The 20,154-nt window shown below is 33.1% G+C and overlaps 1 protein-coding gene across 1 annotated transcript; it reads left to right on the top strand.

Moving 5' to 3' along the window:
- Positions 1-307: 307 nt before the first annotated feature.
- Positions 308-2,910, top strand: LOC115955396 (G-type lectin S-receptor-like serine/threonine-protein kinase LECRK1). The gene is made up of 2 exons (XM_031073509.1): positions 308-781; positions 1,016-2,910. Exons 1-2 carry the CDS (start codon positions 382-384, stop codon positions 2,761-2,763), a joined length of 2,148 nt encoding a protein of 715 aa, XP_030929369.1. The 5' UTR covers positions 308-381; the 3' UTR covers positions 2,764-2,910.
- The last annotated feature ends 17,244 nt before the right edge of the window (positions 2,911-20,154 follow it).

The raw sequence follows: 20,154 nt of genomic DNA, 5'->3' as shown, positions 1-20,154 counted from the left end.
TTTCACACCACCAATTGTTGTTCTAACGTCACAACCTTAACGGTAAACAAACTCCCACACAGAGAATTGTTTATATAAAACAATTACATTAAAAAATAGTAGGGTCAATATATACAACCTCAACGACCACTGATTTAACTTTCCATTCGCTTCAGCTATTCAATTTGCAGTGTTTTTTTTTTTTTTTTTTTTATTATTATTATTATTTTGGAGAAGAAATTTGCAGAGTTGATTACTTGAGTCTCAATATCTAAACCCATTTAATTCAAGGAAACGCCAATATTTTTTATATATTATCATTATTATTAGCCTATTTGGACGGTATTCTCTTTAATATACTCTCTCAAGTCTCAAGCTCTCACTCTTCTGTCTCAGACTCTCATGGCTTCCATACCAGTTCTGCCCTTACTGCTGGTTTTCCTACTTCCTATTCATGCAAACGCTCAACGAAACCAGTCTAATTCCAATAAAATACCTTTAGGTTCTTCACTTTCTCCCAATGCAAACCGTACTTCTTGGATCTCACCTTCTGGTCTTTTTGCATTTGGTTTCTATCCACAAGATGATGGCTTTGCTATCGGAATATGGCTGGTTAATCAAACTGAGAAGACAATCATCTGGACTGCAAATCGAGATTACCCACCTGTCTCCTTCAATGCTACACTGAACTTTACTATTGATGGTATACTGCTGCTTAGAACAGAGCAAGGCAGAGAACTTTCGATTATTGACGTGGATCAGGAAGACCTACCTGCAACTTCAGCTGCTATGCTTGATTCTGGTAATTTTGTGCTCTACAAGCATTCCAATGTAATTATCTGGGATAGCTTTGATTTTCTAACTGACACCATAATAGGGGGTCAGAATATCTCTAGTGGCTATAACTTGGTTTCGAGTGTGTCTATATCAGACCACTCTAGTGGAAGCTATTCACTTAATATGCAGAGTGATGGAAACCTCGTAGCCTACCCCGTAAACAGCTCAGATGACTCGAATGATGCATATTGGTCTTCAGGTACTAATAATGAAGATTACTATGGCCAGCTCACTCTAACTCGGTTAGGCGTTCTATTCCTTCCCGGGAGGTTTGGAGGGCGAATTTTGGCAAATAGCTCGTATCCTGACAAGAATGGAACTACAATATACCGCGCAACACTTGATGCAGATGGGATTTTTAGATTGTATTTACACCATTTTAAGAGCGATAATAGCTCAAGTATGTTGATGAAGTGGTCGGCTCTGCAGAATCAATGTGAAGTCAGCGGTTTCTGTGGACTTAACAGTTACTGCTCAGGCATGGGTAGCAAAGCTTACTGTAACTGCTATCCTGGATTTGATTTCATCAACACCAGCAACAAGTTCCTGGGCTGCCACCAGAGCTACAATGAAGATGATTGCATACGCAGTGAAGATCCAATAATGCTATACAATATCACTTCTTTACAGAGTGTGTGGTGGAGCGATCATCCTTATTCAGTTATACCAATAGAAGAAGAAGGTTGTGGTAAGTCTTGCCTGGAAGATTGTAATTGTGGAGCAGTATTGTATACGGGTGCTAAATGCAGCAAATATAAGCTTCCGCTTAGATATGGTAGAATAAAAAATGAAAACAAATCAACTATGGCTTTCTTCAGGGTAAGTAATGGAAATACAGAAATTTTAGACCGTCCCCGTCAAGTCCATGTAGTCTTGATTGAAAGCAAGAGAAGTCTAATTTTGATACTTTCTATAATTTTGGGTTTAGTTTTATGCTTGTGCTTTGTTTTGGCAACCTCTACCATCCTGGTGTACAGGCACAAATTTGACAGGTACAAAAAACTGTCAGAAAACGTGAACTTGGGATTAGCTGAAGAGTTTACTCTGCAGTCATTTTCTTACAACGAGCTTGAGATTGCTACAGATGGCTTCAAGGAAGAGTTAGGTAGGGGTTCATTTGGAGCAGTTTATAAAGGGACTATATCTAAGGGTGACAAAATTATTTCTGTAAAGAGACTTGAGAATGCTGTGGAAGAAGGGGAACGGGAATTTCGGGCTGAAATTACTGCAATTGCACGAACTCATCATAAAAACTTGGTTCGAGTCCTTGGTTTTTGTATTGAGGGACCCAGGAAGCTTTTAGTTTATGAGTACATGAAAAATGGCTCACTTGCAGATCTGATCTTCAAGTCTCAGAGGGCCCCAGTTTGGAAAGAAAGAATAAGAATTGCACTAGATGTGGCCAGAGGACTTCTCTATCTGCATGAAGAGAGCGAAGTCCGTATTATCCATTGCAACATAAAGCCTCAAAACATACTCATGGATGATAATTGGATAGCAAAGATTTCCGATTTTGGTTTTGCAAAACTACTTATGTCAAATCAATCAAGAGCCACAATGGGTGCGGAAGGGACAAGTGCATATTTAGCGCCTGAATGGGAAAAGAATCCCTTAATATCTTTACAAACCGATATATACAGCTTTGGCATTGTGCTTTTGGAGATTGTCTGCTGTAGAAGAAGCATTGAAGTAAATGTTCCAACCGCAGATGAGATAATTCTTTCTAACTGGGTATATAACTGCTTTGCTGCAGGACAGTTGGCCAAGCTTGTGAAAGATGAAAATGTAGAGACTATGACATTGGAAAGAATGGTGAAGGTGGGCTTGTGGTGTGTTCAAGAAGATCCAGCTTTGCGCCCTTCCATGAAGAATGTAATCTTGATGTTGGAGGGAACAATAGAAATTCCAGTTCCACCATCGCCGGTTCATCCCATTGTTGTTCATTAATGTGTTATCTAGTTGATGTATCCTACGGGTGGTAATCATGGGTATTATTGTATGTATATGTATACATACATTTGGTATGTATGCATACTCTAATTTGTTTTTGTCCCTTTGGTTTTCTGTAAGTTAGACATAAAAATTGTTGTGTAATGGGTCCGTTTGGATTGACCTTATTTTTGCTGAAACTGAATACTAAAACTAAAAACACTGTAGTAAAATAATTTTGAAATATGTAAATAGTGTCATGGGACCCATTTTTAATAAAAAAGTTGCTGAAAAGTGGAATTTGTGAGTCCGTGAACAGTGCACAAGTGCATTGTTCATGGTTGACTTGGTCAAATAGTGCAGCTGAAAACTTGCGTTTCTCAGCAGCCTTGCATTTCCTCTAGCTTCAGTGTGCCCGTGGGTCTGAGCTTCAGCAAAATGCAAATGCATATTGAAAATGCTGGATTAAGTTGAATCCAAACGCTTACAATATATAATGATTGGTTACCGGAGGTATATTATATTATATTATTCCAATCACAACTTACTATACTAACCGTTAAAAATTGAATAAAAATTTATAAGTCCTTAGTAATACTCTTATTTTTAAATATGTGTATAACTATATTGTTTTGAACAAACTAGTGGTTTTTTTTTTTTCTTTTTTTTTTTTTTAGATGCATGAACAGAATAGTGAAGTTAACTTATCAAACTTAAATGATGAGGCGTATCTATCAACATTGTCTTGGCTAATAGTAAGGATCAGGCCTCCTAATTGGTTTCGTTATCTTTTTGTATCTTATGCGCTTTTGTATATACCTTTTAGAGCTATAAACGAATCAAGCCATTCAAGTTTGGTTTGATAAAAAATTTGTTTATGTTCATTTATTTATAAACAAATCAAACTTAAGCCATAGTTTTAAGCTTGTTTGATAAAAGAGCCAAGCCTAAGCAAAAAAAAAAAAATTGTTCATGACCAAGCTCGTGAGCAATAGGACTTAGTATAAATCAAGCCAAGCTTAAGATCGTTTATAGACTTAATAACAATCTTGATATGTGTTTAATAATCAATATATATAAAAGCAAAAACCTCATATGAGAAAGTATGAGATTCTGCCAAGTAGGGCATTCTATGGCAAAGAAAATAAAAATTTGTCAAGTACCGCATTAGAGATAAGAACAAATTAAATATTGAGTTTTTGTTTCATTTGATTCAATGTTTCGAGAATTTTCTAATTAAAATATAAGTATTCTTTGTATCTTTTGGTTCAAGGTTTCAAGGTTTTTCATCCCTTATGCATACACACAGAACTCTTTACATTTTAATTCACAATTTTTACCTCTGGCACGTTTACCCTTTTATATATACCTACCCATGGCCCTTCAAGTCATCTAATGTCAAACACACACAGACCAAAAACAATGTTATTTACCTTCAATCTTTCGACGACACCTACCTAGCTCTATTATTGTTGTCTCATCTAATCCTAACTCGTATGAGCTGGCTATTACCAAGGAAGGCGCGCTTGCATTTTATATCATTTGTATCCTTTGGTTCAATATTTCAAGACTTTTATCCCTTATGCATACACACAAAACTCTTTGCAATTAATTCAAAATTTTTACCTCTTGCACTTCTACCCTTTTATATATATCTACCTATAACCTTTCAGGCCATCCAATGTCAAAAACACACAGACCAAAAACAATATTATTTACCTTCGATCTTTTGATGACACCTTCCTAGCTCTATTATTGTTGTCTCATCTAATCCTAACCTATATGAGCTGGCTATAACCAAGGAAGGGATGCTTGTATTTTATATTGATTGACAATGGCAATTATGATTTTGATATTAAGGTTGAACGTTTTAGAATTAAGGAGAAAAAGGAAGACGAATTCTATATCAACTTTTCTTCTACAATATTCCTCAAAAGTTGTTTTTTTTTTTTTTTTCTTATTACTTTAATTGAATAATTATAATGGATATGTTTGCAATTTATAACTGTTACTTTTTATAATAAACTCATTACTAATAAAGTTTTAACAATTATGCTATAATACATGTACAACATTCTTTAAAACCATCTTACATAAAATATTACAACATTATCCGTGCATCGCATAGGTAACTTACTAGTGATAAATAAATCCATTACAAATATACATATCCCACATGAAAGCACTACCCATTACATTAAATTTTCCCTTCGCTCTAAACTGACTAAGCACCACTTTCATTACAAATTTTTTAATCCAAGTGAGCCATGTATGCTCCTTTCATAATCAAAACAGAGCCCCTCCCTCTCTATCTCTATTTCTTCTCCCTGTCCCTATCTCACTCTCTATCTCCATTAAGCTACCCCTCTCTCTCTTAAGAACCGATCAAATTAGAGGTGTGATAGTATGGTGGTGGTGCAAGGTGCTTCAATCTGAAGCATGGAGATGGTGGAGCTTCAACTTGGTTAGTGCGAGATGGTGGAGCACGCGGTGGCCACGAGAAACGTCTTGAAAATCACAGATCAGAGTTGAGTGATTTGTTGTGATGGTTTATGGAGATTTCCTTTGGATCGACACCTCGTGGTAGTTTGTGATGATTTGTGGGTTGGATGATTTGTTTGAGAAAATCTATCTTTAAACCCATTTTTTGTTTAACTTTCTTGAAATTTCTATATAACTTTGCTTTATATTAGCTTAGCTTTGTGATTTGAACTGTATGTTGTTTTTGTTTACTTGATTTTTGAAAATTTAAGCGTTTGATAATGTATTGTGTTGGATAGTGGATATTGAACTTGATTTTGAGTTCAAATTTTGAGCATAATATCAAGCTCAAGATTGACTTGACTAATGAATCAAGCCGAGCCGAGCTAAGCCAAGTTCAAGTTTTTGGGCTTTCTAACGAGTTCAAACTTGAACATTGGTTTTAGGCTTGGTTCAAGCTTGAACACTAAACATTTATTAACAAGCCGAGCTCAAACATGTATTACTCGAAAAAACTCAACTTATTTACAGCCCTGCTTTCTTTAGCAAAAAGAAATTGTCAAGTGATAATATAAATCCTATATATAAAATATTAGTGTTTATTACACACTCACTAATACACACACTCTTACACACATCTAAAAAATGAGTCATGATTTTCAATTTAGAAATATGTGACTTTTAGTCATGATTTCAGTTCATTTTTTGTGTGTAGTAGTGTAAGTGTAGCAGACTTTTTCCTATATAAAACAAAATAAAAATAAATTACCTGTCATGTGTGGATGTTTTATTCTAGAGAAAAACTTCAATCTAGGACGGTTTGGCAAAATAATCTCCAATAACTTCTCCAATAAGAAAAATAAGAAAAATTGTTGCTAAGCTGACAAAGAAATAGTCTACCCTATTGCCAATCGGTCTTAGTGGGAACCGATTTCACTTCTCACCCCCTTTTTTTTTCCTTTTTTTCCACAGCATGTTAGAACTGGGAACACAAAAATTCAAATGAATGTTAATAAAGTTTGAGGAACAAGTCAACTAAATATATATATAATGGCGTTTTGAAAAGCTTACCCACGTAGCACACCATGTGGCTCCAAATTTTTTGAAATAAAAATTGACTACCACCAATTTTTCCAAACTAATTGAGGAGGAATGGATTAAAAGGTCGTTTGGACAATATATAGAGCTAACATTTTTTTTTTTCACACATTAATGTTGGTTTCCCTAATCCCTAACCAAGGTACCACATTATGTTTTATCAAAAAAAAGGTACCACGTTATGTGAACTTGGTCAATTAATTTTTTATACATAACCATCATATAGTCAAACAATAACATAGCCGATTATATATATATATATAGATATATATGTATATATATATATATATATATATAGAGAGAGAGAGAGAGAGAGAGATTAGGTTCCCTTCTTAAAATTCTGTCATGTGAATTTTTTCTCATTAAATGGAAGTGTATGTTTTAATTAAGTAGCCACATGACTAAATCTTAAAAAGGGAACCTAAAGAACAGTATCTAAAGTACTGTACCTAAGTTTTGTTCATATATATAACATAATTTAAATCACTAATCAGAATTTTATTATATACCATATAATAAAAGTTAGGCTTAGAAGCCCTGGTTGCATCAAGTGGTTTCATCAAATTGCAGAAATTTTTTTGATTTTTCTAAAAAATATATATAATTTTTCTTCTCCTATAATGTTTAAGTCGATAAAAATCATAAATTTAAAGAAAACCAGCAACATAGTACATGTATATATGATTTTAACTTCTTCTATAATTTCTAAGTTGAGAAAAATCATAATTTGATTACAATCCAAATTCTATCTTAATTTGATTACAATCCAAATTCTTCATTTAATCCTTTATAATTAAAAAAATCTTAATTAAAATAAAATTAAAAAAAAACAACAACAACAACATAGTACACAATTAAGTTCAAAAAAAAAAATCTTAATTAAAAAAAAAAAAACCAACAACATAGTACACATTTATATGATTCAAAAAAGAAGAAGATATAACTTCACTAAAAATGAAAATAGAAAATTAAAAAAAAAAAACATATAATTCTACTCGTATATATCAAGTTGGTCTCATCTATCACACTGTTTGCTTATGCTAAAATCTATATCAGTTATGCCTATCCTTATCTAGAAATAAGGTTATCAACACTTTTTTATTTTCATATTTATCTTCAAGTATATTTACAACTTGAGATTAGATCATCGGGAATAATTTGATGAGATTTTATATTAGAGTTTAACTTGAAACTCTACTATCTCTTAATAGTAAAATCAGTCGGAAAAAGAGTATATATAAATATTTCCAGCTAAATGATAGTTTAAGGATGCCTATAATGAAAGCTACAAGTTTTCTTTTCCTCTCCAAGGCTATTTAACTCTATCATTTCTTTTTCTTCTTTTCTATTTCATTATACTCACATATTTGAGAGGGTGAAATTCGGTGCCTCCTCCATCACTTTAAAAAAATCAATTCTCATGTAATGGCAGAGCTAGGAATTGTTGGAAAATCTAGTTTTGCATCTCATACAAAACACACAGCAAAAGCAACAATCACGGATCTACTTCATTCATGAGAGATAACATGTAACCTTAAATTCTAGAACAAAGAATAGAAAGCGTACCTTGATATAGTGAAATTCAAAACCAAGACTTAAGAATACCTTTGATCTTCATCTCAATTCCACATGATGCCCAAGAAGTGTGGTCTCTCAATCAGTCCTTTTGTACATTGATTCTCAAAGAAAAATCCTTCTTCTTCTCCTTGTGGAGAAAAACTTATTTCTTTTTCTTTTTATCATACGCACATTGTAACTACCTTAGTAGTTACTTATTTAATAAATCTTATTAAATAAAAACTAATTATCTAATTGGGTTAGCCTTTTGGGCCTACCCAATTGGGTTTTAGTTTATGGCTTGAGATGGGATCAAAGGGAACAAATAAGACTCTAGCTCACTATAAGAATATAATTGCACTCTAGGCCTTATTAATAAATTATATCCGAAGACTTTATTTTACATACAACCCCTTCATTAAAATATTTGTAGTAATACAAAATCATGAATATTAACTGCCACTTTGAAGATTACTACATCTTAATCCTTGAGTACCCGGTTTAATCATTTATGTTATTCATCATATATTTATGAAATCCAATTTCATAAATATACACTTTAGTAACTCCTTACTAAAGTGGTTGTGCCCAACACTCTGAATAACCAAACCCATTAAACTTATCTCAAGAGAATATTTTATATCTTTGTTAAGAGATTATGAATTCCATCTTGAAAATAGATGTTACATCAATACTAAATGCGGCTGCCCAACATATTGAGGTTTTGATCGTGACTTATAGATCTCACTCCTGATATATCAAAACAACCTACACCTCATAATCAAGTCCATTATTCTCTCGGGATTTAGAGTTAATGTAAATAGAAATCGTGAGATTTATTATTCATTTGACAGTCGTTAGGAGAATAATAAATCTCACAACGGTTTAGTTTAATATGTTTTAACTCTTAAAACATATCAACATATCAACTAGAAGTCTTCACTTCCATTATCAAGAAAAATCATCTTAGTTGATATGTTATAGTCTTCGCAGATGAAATGCCCAATTTCATCACCAACTACAAACTAAAATTCTGACTTTACAAAGAACTTGTGATTTATATCTTCTGTAACTTTTCACATAAGTCACATACTATGCATCTCATGAACTAAGATAATGTCCCATTAGTTTATTAATAAATAGTCTCATATAATTAAACAATTTAATTGTTTATGACATGCCAATAAATTGGATTTTAGGGCATAAACCATAACAGGAATTTATCTTTGGGGGGCCATCTATAAAATTTTTTGTCTGTATGAAATATAAAACAGTAATGTACAATATTTCATAACTCAATATGTACTATAAACGTCAACTAAATACATGTTTTTTTTTTTTTTGAATGCTAAATACATGTTAATATAGTAGTATATATTGTATATTTTAATCAAACTAACCAAGTACATTTATAAATTATAATGCCATGTGGTATATAATATATTGATTATTATAATAACAAATCATGCATTATAAGGAATATAAAAAAGAAAGCAAATCCAAATTACAGTAAAAAAATCAAAAGAGAGCAAATGAAAAGTAAAGTAACACTAACAGGAGCATAATACATGGGTGAGGGCCTACAGAAGCTTCAAACTTGTCTTTCACTCTTTCTTATCTAGTTTAGTCACACTAAACTTTTATTTTTATATTATAAATACAAAATTGTAGTAGCAATGGGAAAAGGAAAGAACTTAAAAGGAAAAAAAAAAGATTTTGGATTATATTCTATTTTACAAAATTTTTACAAAATGTTGATATAGCCAACATTTTATTGATTTTCATTTAGGCCTACCATTAATATCACTTTTTTTTTCATTTACCAATAACCACTCATCACATCAATAGTTTGTAATATTTTTTGTAAAATAATTTGTATCTCTAGCATTATTCATCTATTTAAATGAAAATTATGATTATTTTTAAACTTTCTTATATAAATATATATAAATATATATATATATATATATATATATATATTATCGAGTATGGAGGGCAAAATGATAAGGTTCTTTTTAAAAAATTAAATTATTTAGGATAATTCCAAAAAAAAATATTAATTTAAAAAAAAAAAATTAGAGGGGCCAAGGCCCCCTTCAGTCCTTGTAATGGTCCGCCGCTATTCTCATGTAAGTATCTTTATTTTTATTTTTTATTTTTCATGTAAGTCTCTCTACTTTTATTTTTTAATGTTTAGTAATTTAGGTTTAAAACATAAGCTTTAAAACTTCATATATTATTATGCAAACTCCCTTTATATTTTTTTGGCATCCCCTTTTATATTGGTTACATAGTTTTTTTTATATATAAAAACTTAACCTTACACAACATGCATTCATTATATAACCAACGGCAATTATCTATTTTATTATTTAATTTTAATTAAATTAAAATTTATTTTCTTATTTTCTTTATTTTACACATAATTCTTGATTAAGTCGTGAATCGCACTAGTATAATATTAGTGAATATATATAATACTAAAAATACAATAATTTCACGACAAATTATATGTAACAAACAGTTAGTGGTCAATAAAAATAATTAAAAATTTTATGTCAGTGATGAGATCAAATAAGAATCAGTAACATATTGTCACCTAAGACTTGTTATGAATTTTTTTTTCTTTAGAAAGTTTCAACCTATGGCGTCCAATCCTAATGATTGCTCTTTATCATCAAATCAAGACACCAATGGGTTTTTTTTGTGTAAATGGAGAACAAACCCTAGATCTCTCATTCAACTATTAGAGACTTTATCAGTTGAGCTAACTAGAATCCACTTGTTGTGAAAATATTATGGATGTAACATCCTTCAATAAATATTTATAAAAATAGACTATATGCAAGAGTCGATTTCAATGTAAAAAAAAATGAAATATTACAATTCAAATATAGACTATTCTTAAAAATTAAACCCCCCCCCCCCCAAAAAAAAAAAAAAAGGTTTCGGCAACAGCTGATTCTATACAATAGAATAAAACAAGAACATGATTCAAATATTAAAATTCATTTTTAAAAAATTAGAAATACATGAAACCGTCAATAGCATAAGCTGGTTTCTAAAAAAGTGAAAACAAAAACAATTCCATGAAATCGAGAAAAGAATAGCCAGTTGTTTTTATAAACAAATTAGGAAAAAAAAAAAAAAAAAAGGCCTATTCCTGTCCTGTACTTTTGCATGAGGATAAAAAGACCAAAAAATTAAATAAACAAGATCATTTTGGCAAAGCCCCGTCAAAAGTCTGTACATAAAATTTTCTATAAAATCAGATAGAATCATAGTGAAAGTGTTTACAGTAATATTTCTATACAATACTGTGTCATTTTTATTGGATTTATTGTAACACGTACTTTATAATAGCCTATATATCTAATACAATCATTTATGGCCATGATCTTTTTCACAAGTTTACGTACCAAACTCAAAATAGTTGTCTTCCAACTCCCTCTTTCCTCGTCCTCTATGTCTTCTGTCTATATTATCTATAATAAAATATAAAATAAAATAAAATAAAATAAGATAAGTTGCCTAAAGTACCACATCGGTCAGTTAGTGAGTGAGTTTTCAATTTATTAGTCTCGCTTGTACTTACAAATGTTAGACCATTTTGTAAGTGCTAGTGTTGTAAGTTTTGTCATCAAAATTTTACCTTGACTTGTCCTTTATATATATATATATATATATATATATATATATATAAATATATAAAGAATAGACCTCATGTGAGGGTGATGAGCTCCTGCCATGTGGCACTCTAATTTTCCATTTAGCCTTTTTAACCTCTTTCGATTAAGTTTTTTTAATGGTTACCCAATAGATTATAGTAACTTTTTTTATACCATTATATAAAATATGGGCTGCTCTTGACTATTAGACCGAATGTTATTCTTCACAAAATGGACCACCTTTTAAAAACAGACTAAACCTTATGAAAAGCTCAAGCCTAGGTATTATCTTACATATTATAACCCAAGTCTGATCTTCCCACATGTAGATCAAAGTTAAAACTCTTACTTACAAACTCCCTTCCTGCTCCCCCACGTGTTAATGATACTTCTTGAAAATTTCATTCTCAGGTCTCAATTTCAATTCAATATGCTTTTGTTTATTAATAATGTTCTATGCAATTTATGCATGCAAATTTTCTTTATAATATTTTATTTTAAAAAATTTAATGATAGGAATGGTCAAAAACATGATTGTATACAAGAAATACCAAAAATGCATGTAAAACCATTTTCTTAGGAGGATCTATCTTTAAACAATATGAAGACAATAGCAAAGACCAAATGCACTGAATGGAATCCTACGAAACAGATTTATTAATCATATCAAATTATACTCATTATTTGCATGAAAAAATAATAATACATCATACTCATCATTTACATTAAAAAAATGATACATGTTAATTTCAAAGTTCATTGCAAGATGTGAACTACTATTGTATTGCAATAATAAGCAACATTGATACAACGATGGGTTGCTATTACATTTCATGCGCGCTTTGTAGAAGGAATGTCAAATCACAATTAGGATCATTTTGCTATGCAAAATATCTGTTGATGCTCATCTTGGAAGCCGAATGGTAGGAAAAAGCCCAACAATATGGGCAGAGAAGTGTTAGTGGATTGATAGAAAAACCATTAAGCCCGAATGGCAGGAATAATGGATCATAGGCCCATAAAGTAAATAAATGAGCCTTGAGGAAAGCAAACGGGCCTAAAGAAGCCCAGAGAGAGAAGTAGTAAACCCATGGGCATTATGTTATGTAGAAAAGTAAGAATGGGTTGCAGCAAGCCCGAAGTAATGAAGTAAAAAAGTAAAGGGTTGATGGAAAGCCCATGAACCCCAAGGATGAAGGATAAGACAATTGGGCCAAGGAAGTCCAAAAGAGTTAGTAAAAACCCATAGGAATGCAGAACTAGGAAATGGGCTAAGGATACCCAAGGAAACCAAATGAGCCAAGGATGCCCAAGAAGAAAGAAATGGGACAAAGGAGCCCACAAGCAATGTAATGGGTTAAGAGAGCCCAAAGTAACACAAGTATAAATCCAATAAACAAGGCCCAGCAAGCATGGGTCGAATAACATCACAGTAGGAATGGCAGAATGGTACGGCAGGAATGGTAGCAAGATTATGGAAGGAGCAAAAGAGTAAGCTGAAGGAAGAAAAACCCACAATCAAGCAAAGCCCAGCCCCTAAAGGGAGTAAGCCATGAAGAATGGAAAATCAGAAAGTAGTTCATGCCATAAGAGGTCAAGGATGAACGGTAGAATGCACAGACAAGGCTTCAGACCATCGCAAACGCATGAGTAGCGGACAAGCTTTGGACATACATAGAAGTGGAGCACACGCAAAGCGCAGACACCACTAGCCTGTACCTAGCTAATACAAGAGTGGTGGGTCATAGGTCAAAGGTAAGAGAGGGTATGGTATGGCAGTGAGGAGAAGGGAAAGTCTATTCTGGGGTTCCTGTTCAGGTTCTTTTGGGAGAAATATCCTGCTGAGATGACATACTAGACAAAAGAAACAGGGATGAGTAGGAACCACTAAGTATATGCCCTGAGAGATAGAGAGAGAACACATACACTATGATGGATAAGAATGACACGATGAGCAAGTAAATAAAATAATCTTCTTTGTCGGATGATGGAGAGTGGTGCAGCCAGCACAGGTAAGTGATGGTGGCTGGACAGCCAACAAACCAGTGGTGGTCGGTGATAGGCCAAAAATGAATTGACCCCTTGTGATGAATTAATTGATTAATTAGTCAAGTTTATTAATTAATCAAATTAACATGTAAATACATGGTAGCATAAACAAATCTCCAACTAAGTTTAATGCAGCAGTAAATAAATTTGACATGAGTGATTTGTTTACGAATGGGGAAAACCACCGAGGTAAAACCCCACTAGGTGATTTTAAAGTCACCACTCCCGAGAATCTACTATTATCAAAACAAGCGGTTACAAGTAAAGGAATCCCAGTACCTTATACCAACTTACAGTTAAACCCTTACCCCAATACCCAATTGGACCTGTTCTGTAATGACAATCTCTCCTTTTCAATGCACGGCTCCCAATACGTGACTAACCAATTGATAGGTAGATCCCAGTACGCGACTTATTCCTTTGCACGAATCCAAGTACGTAACTAACTCCACAGCAGCCTTTTGATTGTTGTAGTTGATTTGCAGTAGCTTCACATAGAAACACCAATAAGATCTTCAATGTTGGTGCAAGAGACTTTACTTGGTTACAAACCCAAAGACATACAAGAAACACAGCAAGAACTCTTTCTTTTGTAGGAGGAGACTAGGGTTTCAAAAAGAAAACCTTATGAAACTCTCTAGGGTTAGGGTTTTTTTTATTTCTACCTCCTTTAAATAGGAGCTTAATGGGCTCTCCTATTCCAAATAGGTTTACACAAACTTTGGGCTTTCTTAGTCTAATAAGGATTATACAAACCCACAAACCTTTGGTTTTCCTAGTCCTATAAGGATTATACAAAACCCATAAATAAATAGCCTTTTAGAATAAAATCGTTGCTGGCTATAATCTAAATCATGTAAGCTCGATAGGTTGAGATATCTGTTGAGCTTTAATGAATCTCGACAGATCGGGCTTTTGTCAAGGAGGTATCGAGATCTTCAGATTGCACTTTTCTTGAGTAGTTCTTGAGTAATCTTCATGTCTTCAATTTAACCACTTATAATGATCATCTTGAACCTACTTAGATTTACTCAAATACAAGTAAAGTACGTTTTATCAAAGGATATGTCAATTACATAAAAATATATCCCTAACAGTCGGCAAGGACAGCTAAACCAAACAAAGGTAGTTAAAGGGCTAAAATGATAAAAACTAGTCACGGCAGGCAATATATAAAGGATTCTTGCCATACACAGTGCATCATCTCAGCAACAATAACAATCACTTGGAGAGAATCACAGCACCACCTTCACCATAAAACTACAAGGGCTAAGAAAGAAAGAGTAAGGGCAGGGGGAGAGAATTAAAGTAACAAAAAACGGAGAGAAAAGAGAAAGAGAAGAAATAGGGAGTGTAGAATGGCAAGCGTGTACCAATAGATTAATCTCTTCTCTCCCTCTAAAAGCCTACCCTCTATTAAGGAAAAGAACTCATTTGGGCACAAGCCATTCAAGCCCATTCCTTCAAAGTGGATAATTTCCATGGTAGGATCATCCTATGAAGTTACCCACGTCGAGGTTCCCTCCTTGGCCTTAGCCCCATAGCACAATCAAACGTAGCAAACTGATCTTTCATTCTTCAATTTTCTCACTAATTGTTACTGCTTCTCATCTTCGTCTTTGCAACCTCACTTAGAATGTGTTTTCTTTTCCTGTTTTGACTAAGGACTTCTTGCTTGTCTTGCCTAACAATAATATATTTCTTTTATCATTGTTTTATCATATTTGTCTACCGTAGCTCTTCTATAGCAACTATGCCTGTCGTGGGCACATGATTAAAGTTTCGGCAAACGAGGCATAGTTTGTGCACAAGCCAGTCCAAGGAGAGTTGCTATTGGGCCGATCCCAACTCTCCTATCCAGAATATTTGGCCCTCAATACAGCAAGAGATAGTCCAGCCCAAAATCACAAAAGGTCCACCATAATGTGAAACAAAAATAAATCTCCCTATCCCAAGATTAGAGATACTCACATTAACTACATACTCTCCAAATATTTATAACATATTCATTTCACTATAACTACTATATACAAAATTGCAAACTACTTCAAATACAAGATTCAAATTGAAGCTTTTGATGCAACTGACAAAACAATTTTTGTGATATTTGATCAAGATGCTAAGAAAATCCTAAATAAATCTACAAGATATCTTGTTGAAAAAAAAAAACTAAGGTACAACTTATTTAAATTATTAAATTATTTTGTAAAACTATTGATCATGATATATATTAAATTTCTCATATGCAGATTGATATTGGAGAAGGAAGCTCACATGATCTGAAGGAAGAAAATACTTTTCCTACTTCAATTTAAAGGATGATTTTGAAATTTACATAGTTGCTAAGATTTTTTATGCACCTTCAAATCACAAAAATGTATGGGGAAAAAAAGACACAATCCAATATGCTATATTTATTCTTTTGGTACACTATTCCTTAAGTAACAAAAAAATACAAAGACATTTACAAAAAAAAAACTATCACATCACATTTAGATTGATGTAAATAACATGCTGAAATTAAATATAAATGTAGATACCTAAACAAAAATCATAGCAACAACAAATCCACAAGTTCAAATTTTGTAAGATCCAATTAAGAATCTTCTAGTGTCAATTTATTAGTGATCAACACAAATGATGCAACAAAAGGAAAAAATGATGAAAGCTCAAAAATTGAACAAATAAGGACGGGTCAAACTTCAAACGTTGAAGATGAAGACATAAATGGTGATAACATACCACTTAATAAGCTTTACAAGCGTCGCCATATCGCAAAAGAACAAAAAAAAAAAAAAAAAAAAAAAAGGATTTCACAATGAAGCTCTTTATTACATCACATAATAAAGATCAATAACATAGAATGAATTAATATGTTTTATCAACTTTTATTATAAAATATTACTCCAAAGCTTCTTTTTTTTTATTGCTTATTACTTGAACAAATAATTATAATGGATATGTGTGTGCAATTTATAAATGTTACTTCTTAAAATGAACTCATTACCAACAAAGTTTTTATAACAAATATACTATAATATATATACAACATTCTCCAAAAAAAAATTGTAGTGGGCATTTTTGTGGTTAAAGTAGGCTGGGCTGTCTCCTACGATATTGAGCCCGAGTATTCTGAGTAAGGGAGTTGGGACCGGTCCAACTGCAGCTCAATTTGGTCCGGCTTGTGTGTAAATTATGCCTCGTCTGCCAGGAGCATGCTTACAGCGGGCAGAACGTGGTGCTTATCCTTTGTTTCTGTCGCAGAAGGAACTTTTCTCCAGTTTCTGCCACAAAAGGAACTTTTCTCCAATTTCTGCCACAGGATTGACTTTTTTGCTATGTAGCAAAAATTTCTATTAAGCAATAAAGCTTCCCACTGTGCAATAAAGCTTCCTACTATGCAGTAAAGCTTTCTACTGTGCATTAATGTTTTTTGCCGTAAAATCTTCTGCTATGCAATAAAGCTATCTGCTGTACTCTAAAGCTATCTGTTGTGCTTTAAAGCCTTCTGCCGTATAGTAAAACCTTTTACAATGTGAATGACTACTCTTCGTTTTTACTGCAGAAATACTTTTCTACTTTCTATACATAAACAAATTCAAAGCCCAAAGAAAATACCCATCAAACAAATGTTAGTTTAAATGGGTTAGTATATTCTCAAATATGTACATGCATAAATGAGTATATATACTTATACGTATTCACATATACATATATATAATATATTTTACTGAACATGAGAAACAAGATATATGTATATCTATACTTATGGCAGGAGAATGATTAGTTTGTGTCAAAAGTAAAATACGTAATAAGAAATAAAGAAGAAAGCTTCCGCAGAAAATGTTTAGCTAGTATAATAGCTAACACAATACATATAATGAAAAGGTGCTATAGCAGAATAACTAGTACAAAAAGGAAAGATACTACAGCAAGACAACTGATACAGCAGACGTGATAAAAAACGCGCTACAGTAGAATATATAATTTATAATGAGATAAATCAAATATATTTTGCAATCAAAATCAAGTATTGAATCTTCCCATAGGATAAGTAAACCAAGAAAGAACCCAAATCCCAACTTGAACAACCTTGTCATAAGCTTTTGCCATCAAAGTTGTGCATTTTGGAGAATAGGCCTAAATGGTTATTAGCTATTACTTTTGGGGACATCAAAGAGTGGGTTTGCTAAGAGAGAGGGAAAAGATGGTCTATTGATGCATGCCTCTATTCCTGCCGTATTTTCTCTCTTTATTTTACCACTTTCTTTCTTTCTCTCTGTTCTTTTTTTACTCTTAGTTTCTTATTACTCTCCTACCGTGGGTTATTCCACCTTTTTGGTCTTTCCTTTTTCTGGGTATCTCTCTCTGGGTGCTTACTACTCTCTTACCATGGCTTTTCCCCCTTTAAGTGCTTCCCTTCATTGGGTCTCCCTCTTTCAATGTTTTTTCCCCTTCCCCTATTTTTTCTTCCCCTAAGCCCCCCTTTCTGCCATGGTTACCTCTTCCTTTTATAGCAAACTGATTTAGTGGAATTTCTCCCTTTTACCCCTTGAGCATCACCAATTGTTTTTGGTTTGTTGTGGGCATCTTTTCAAGATTACCCACCCACCCATTGGTTGCCCCTGCCATTACTCAGTACATGTCTGCTGCAATGCTACTCATTTCACGACAAAATTCCCTTTTGTTTGTTCCTGTTGTATACCTCTACCTCTAGGTGACTAAATAAGGATTGGGCTACCTCACTATCTAGCTCTATGGCATGCATCAGATGGTCCCAACCATTTATTACTTCCTTTGGGTAAGATACCATCCTAGCAAGATATATTCTCAAAAGAAGTCACGGCAGGAAACCAAATATAGACCCCCTTTTCCCCCCACTACCGAACCACACCCTCTGAATCCCGTTGACCGTGGGCCCACCTCCCTTGTATTGGCTGGGTACAAGTTGGTGGTGCCCTGGCCCTTCTGTGCTTGCTCTACTATCCACTGTGTTTGCCTCCCACGCTATTTCTGCCGTAACAAATTAGCTTTGTTTTGGTCTGCTGCATGTTTTGTCTTATTTCTTCACGCGTTTCCTACTACGTTTGTCATTTTTCTTTGGTTTGGCTTTTCTTTCCTTCACATGATTCCTGCTGTTGACAATTTCTGTCGTTCCTTGTTTCTCTTCATCGTGCTTCTTCATATCAGTTTTCACGTCTATCCTTTTATACAAAAGAATTTGGGCCTTTGTGGGCCAGATAATGTTGACTAGATCAAAAGGGTCTTGGGCCCAATTTGTCTTTGTCTGCCGAAGCCATTCTGCCAAGGAGCTGTATTATGCGACAGATTTGTATTCTGCGGCAGATTTGTATTCTGCAGCAGATTTGCATTTTGTTGTAAATTACTTTCACTTGCACTTATTTCTTTGGACCTTTCTTGCTCTTCAGCCTTATTGGTGGGTCTTTGGGCCTTGCTTTTCATTGAGTTTTCCTCCGTATGGGCCTTTGGGCATGGATTCAATAAATGGGCATCAACAAAAATTTAAATAAAATATTACAATATTATCCGTATATCGCATGGGTAATTTACTAGTACTATTGATGTTAGGGGAACAACCTCTATCTAGACTTAAAAAGGAAAAGAAAACTTTGTTCTCCTATCTAAAGGACATGCAACTACATTGTCTTGCCTGTATGTATGAGAGAAATAACAGCTCTAAAGAGAGCCAGCGAAAGAAAAAGTATCTTTTACCAAGTGACCAAAAGAAGCATTAAGCATATTTCCCTTGCATTGCGAAGTGCAATGACAACAATGTTGTTGTCACCTTCAAAAATGTAAATCATAATTTTGAGAAGGGATATATATTAGAATCCATTATAATATTAAAATAAATATAATATATAAACCATGATTTTGCACGATACCATACATTAGCTTGATTTTAGGGTTATCTCACTAAATCAAATAAACTATATGTTTTTTGTTTTCAACAAACAAATGTATCCAAACCTCTTTGGGGGCGTTTTGTTCACCGTGATATTACATTACACTGTAATATTACATTATTGTAATCTTACATTAATATAATCTCAATACAAAAATACAACATTAAATAGTTTAGGTAAGTAATGAGATTAAGGTAATATGATATATTTTATAATTTTAGATTATGGTGATGTTAGAAAAAATAAAATAAACAAAAAATCTTAATGTCACATTATCATAATATGCATCACATAAATGGCACATCACAGCAAACCAAATGTTCCCTTAAAATATCTTACTATTCCCTTAATTGTATGCAATCTCTCTATCTCACACACACCATGTTATTACAAGATGAATCCCTTGAGGTGGTCCCAAGATACAAGCAAGAGGTTTTGAACAGTGTGTGTTATTACAAGATAAATCCCTTGAGGTGGCCCAAAGATGCAAGCAAGAGGTTTTGAACCAAGATTTTCTAACCAAGTTCTCATGACATGCTTAAGAACCATTTAGCCTTTACTCAAAAAAAAAAAAAAAAAAATGCACTTAGCCAACCTCTTGAGGTTACTAAGAATTAATATGTATATAT

This window comes from Quercus lobata, chromosome 8 (assembly GCF_001633185.2).
Source record: "Quercus lobata isolate SW786 chromosome 8, ValleyOak3.0 Primary Assembly, whole genome shotgun sequence".
NCBI classification, from domain to species: domain Eukaryota; kingdom Viridiplantae; phylum Streptophyta; class Magnoliopsida; order Fagales; family Fagaceae; genus Quercus; species Quercus lobata.
This window is presented reverse-complemented; position numbering and strand designations above follow the sequence as displayed.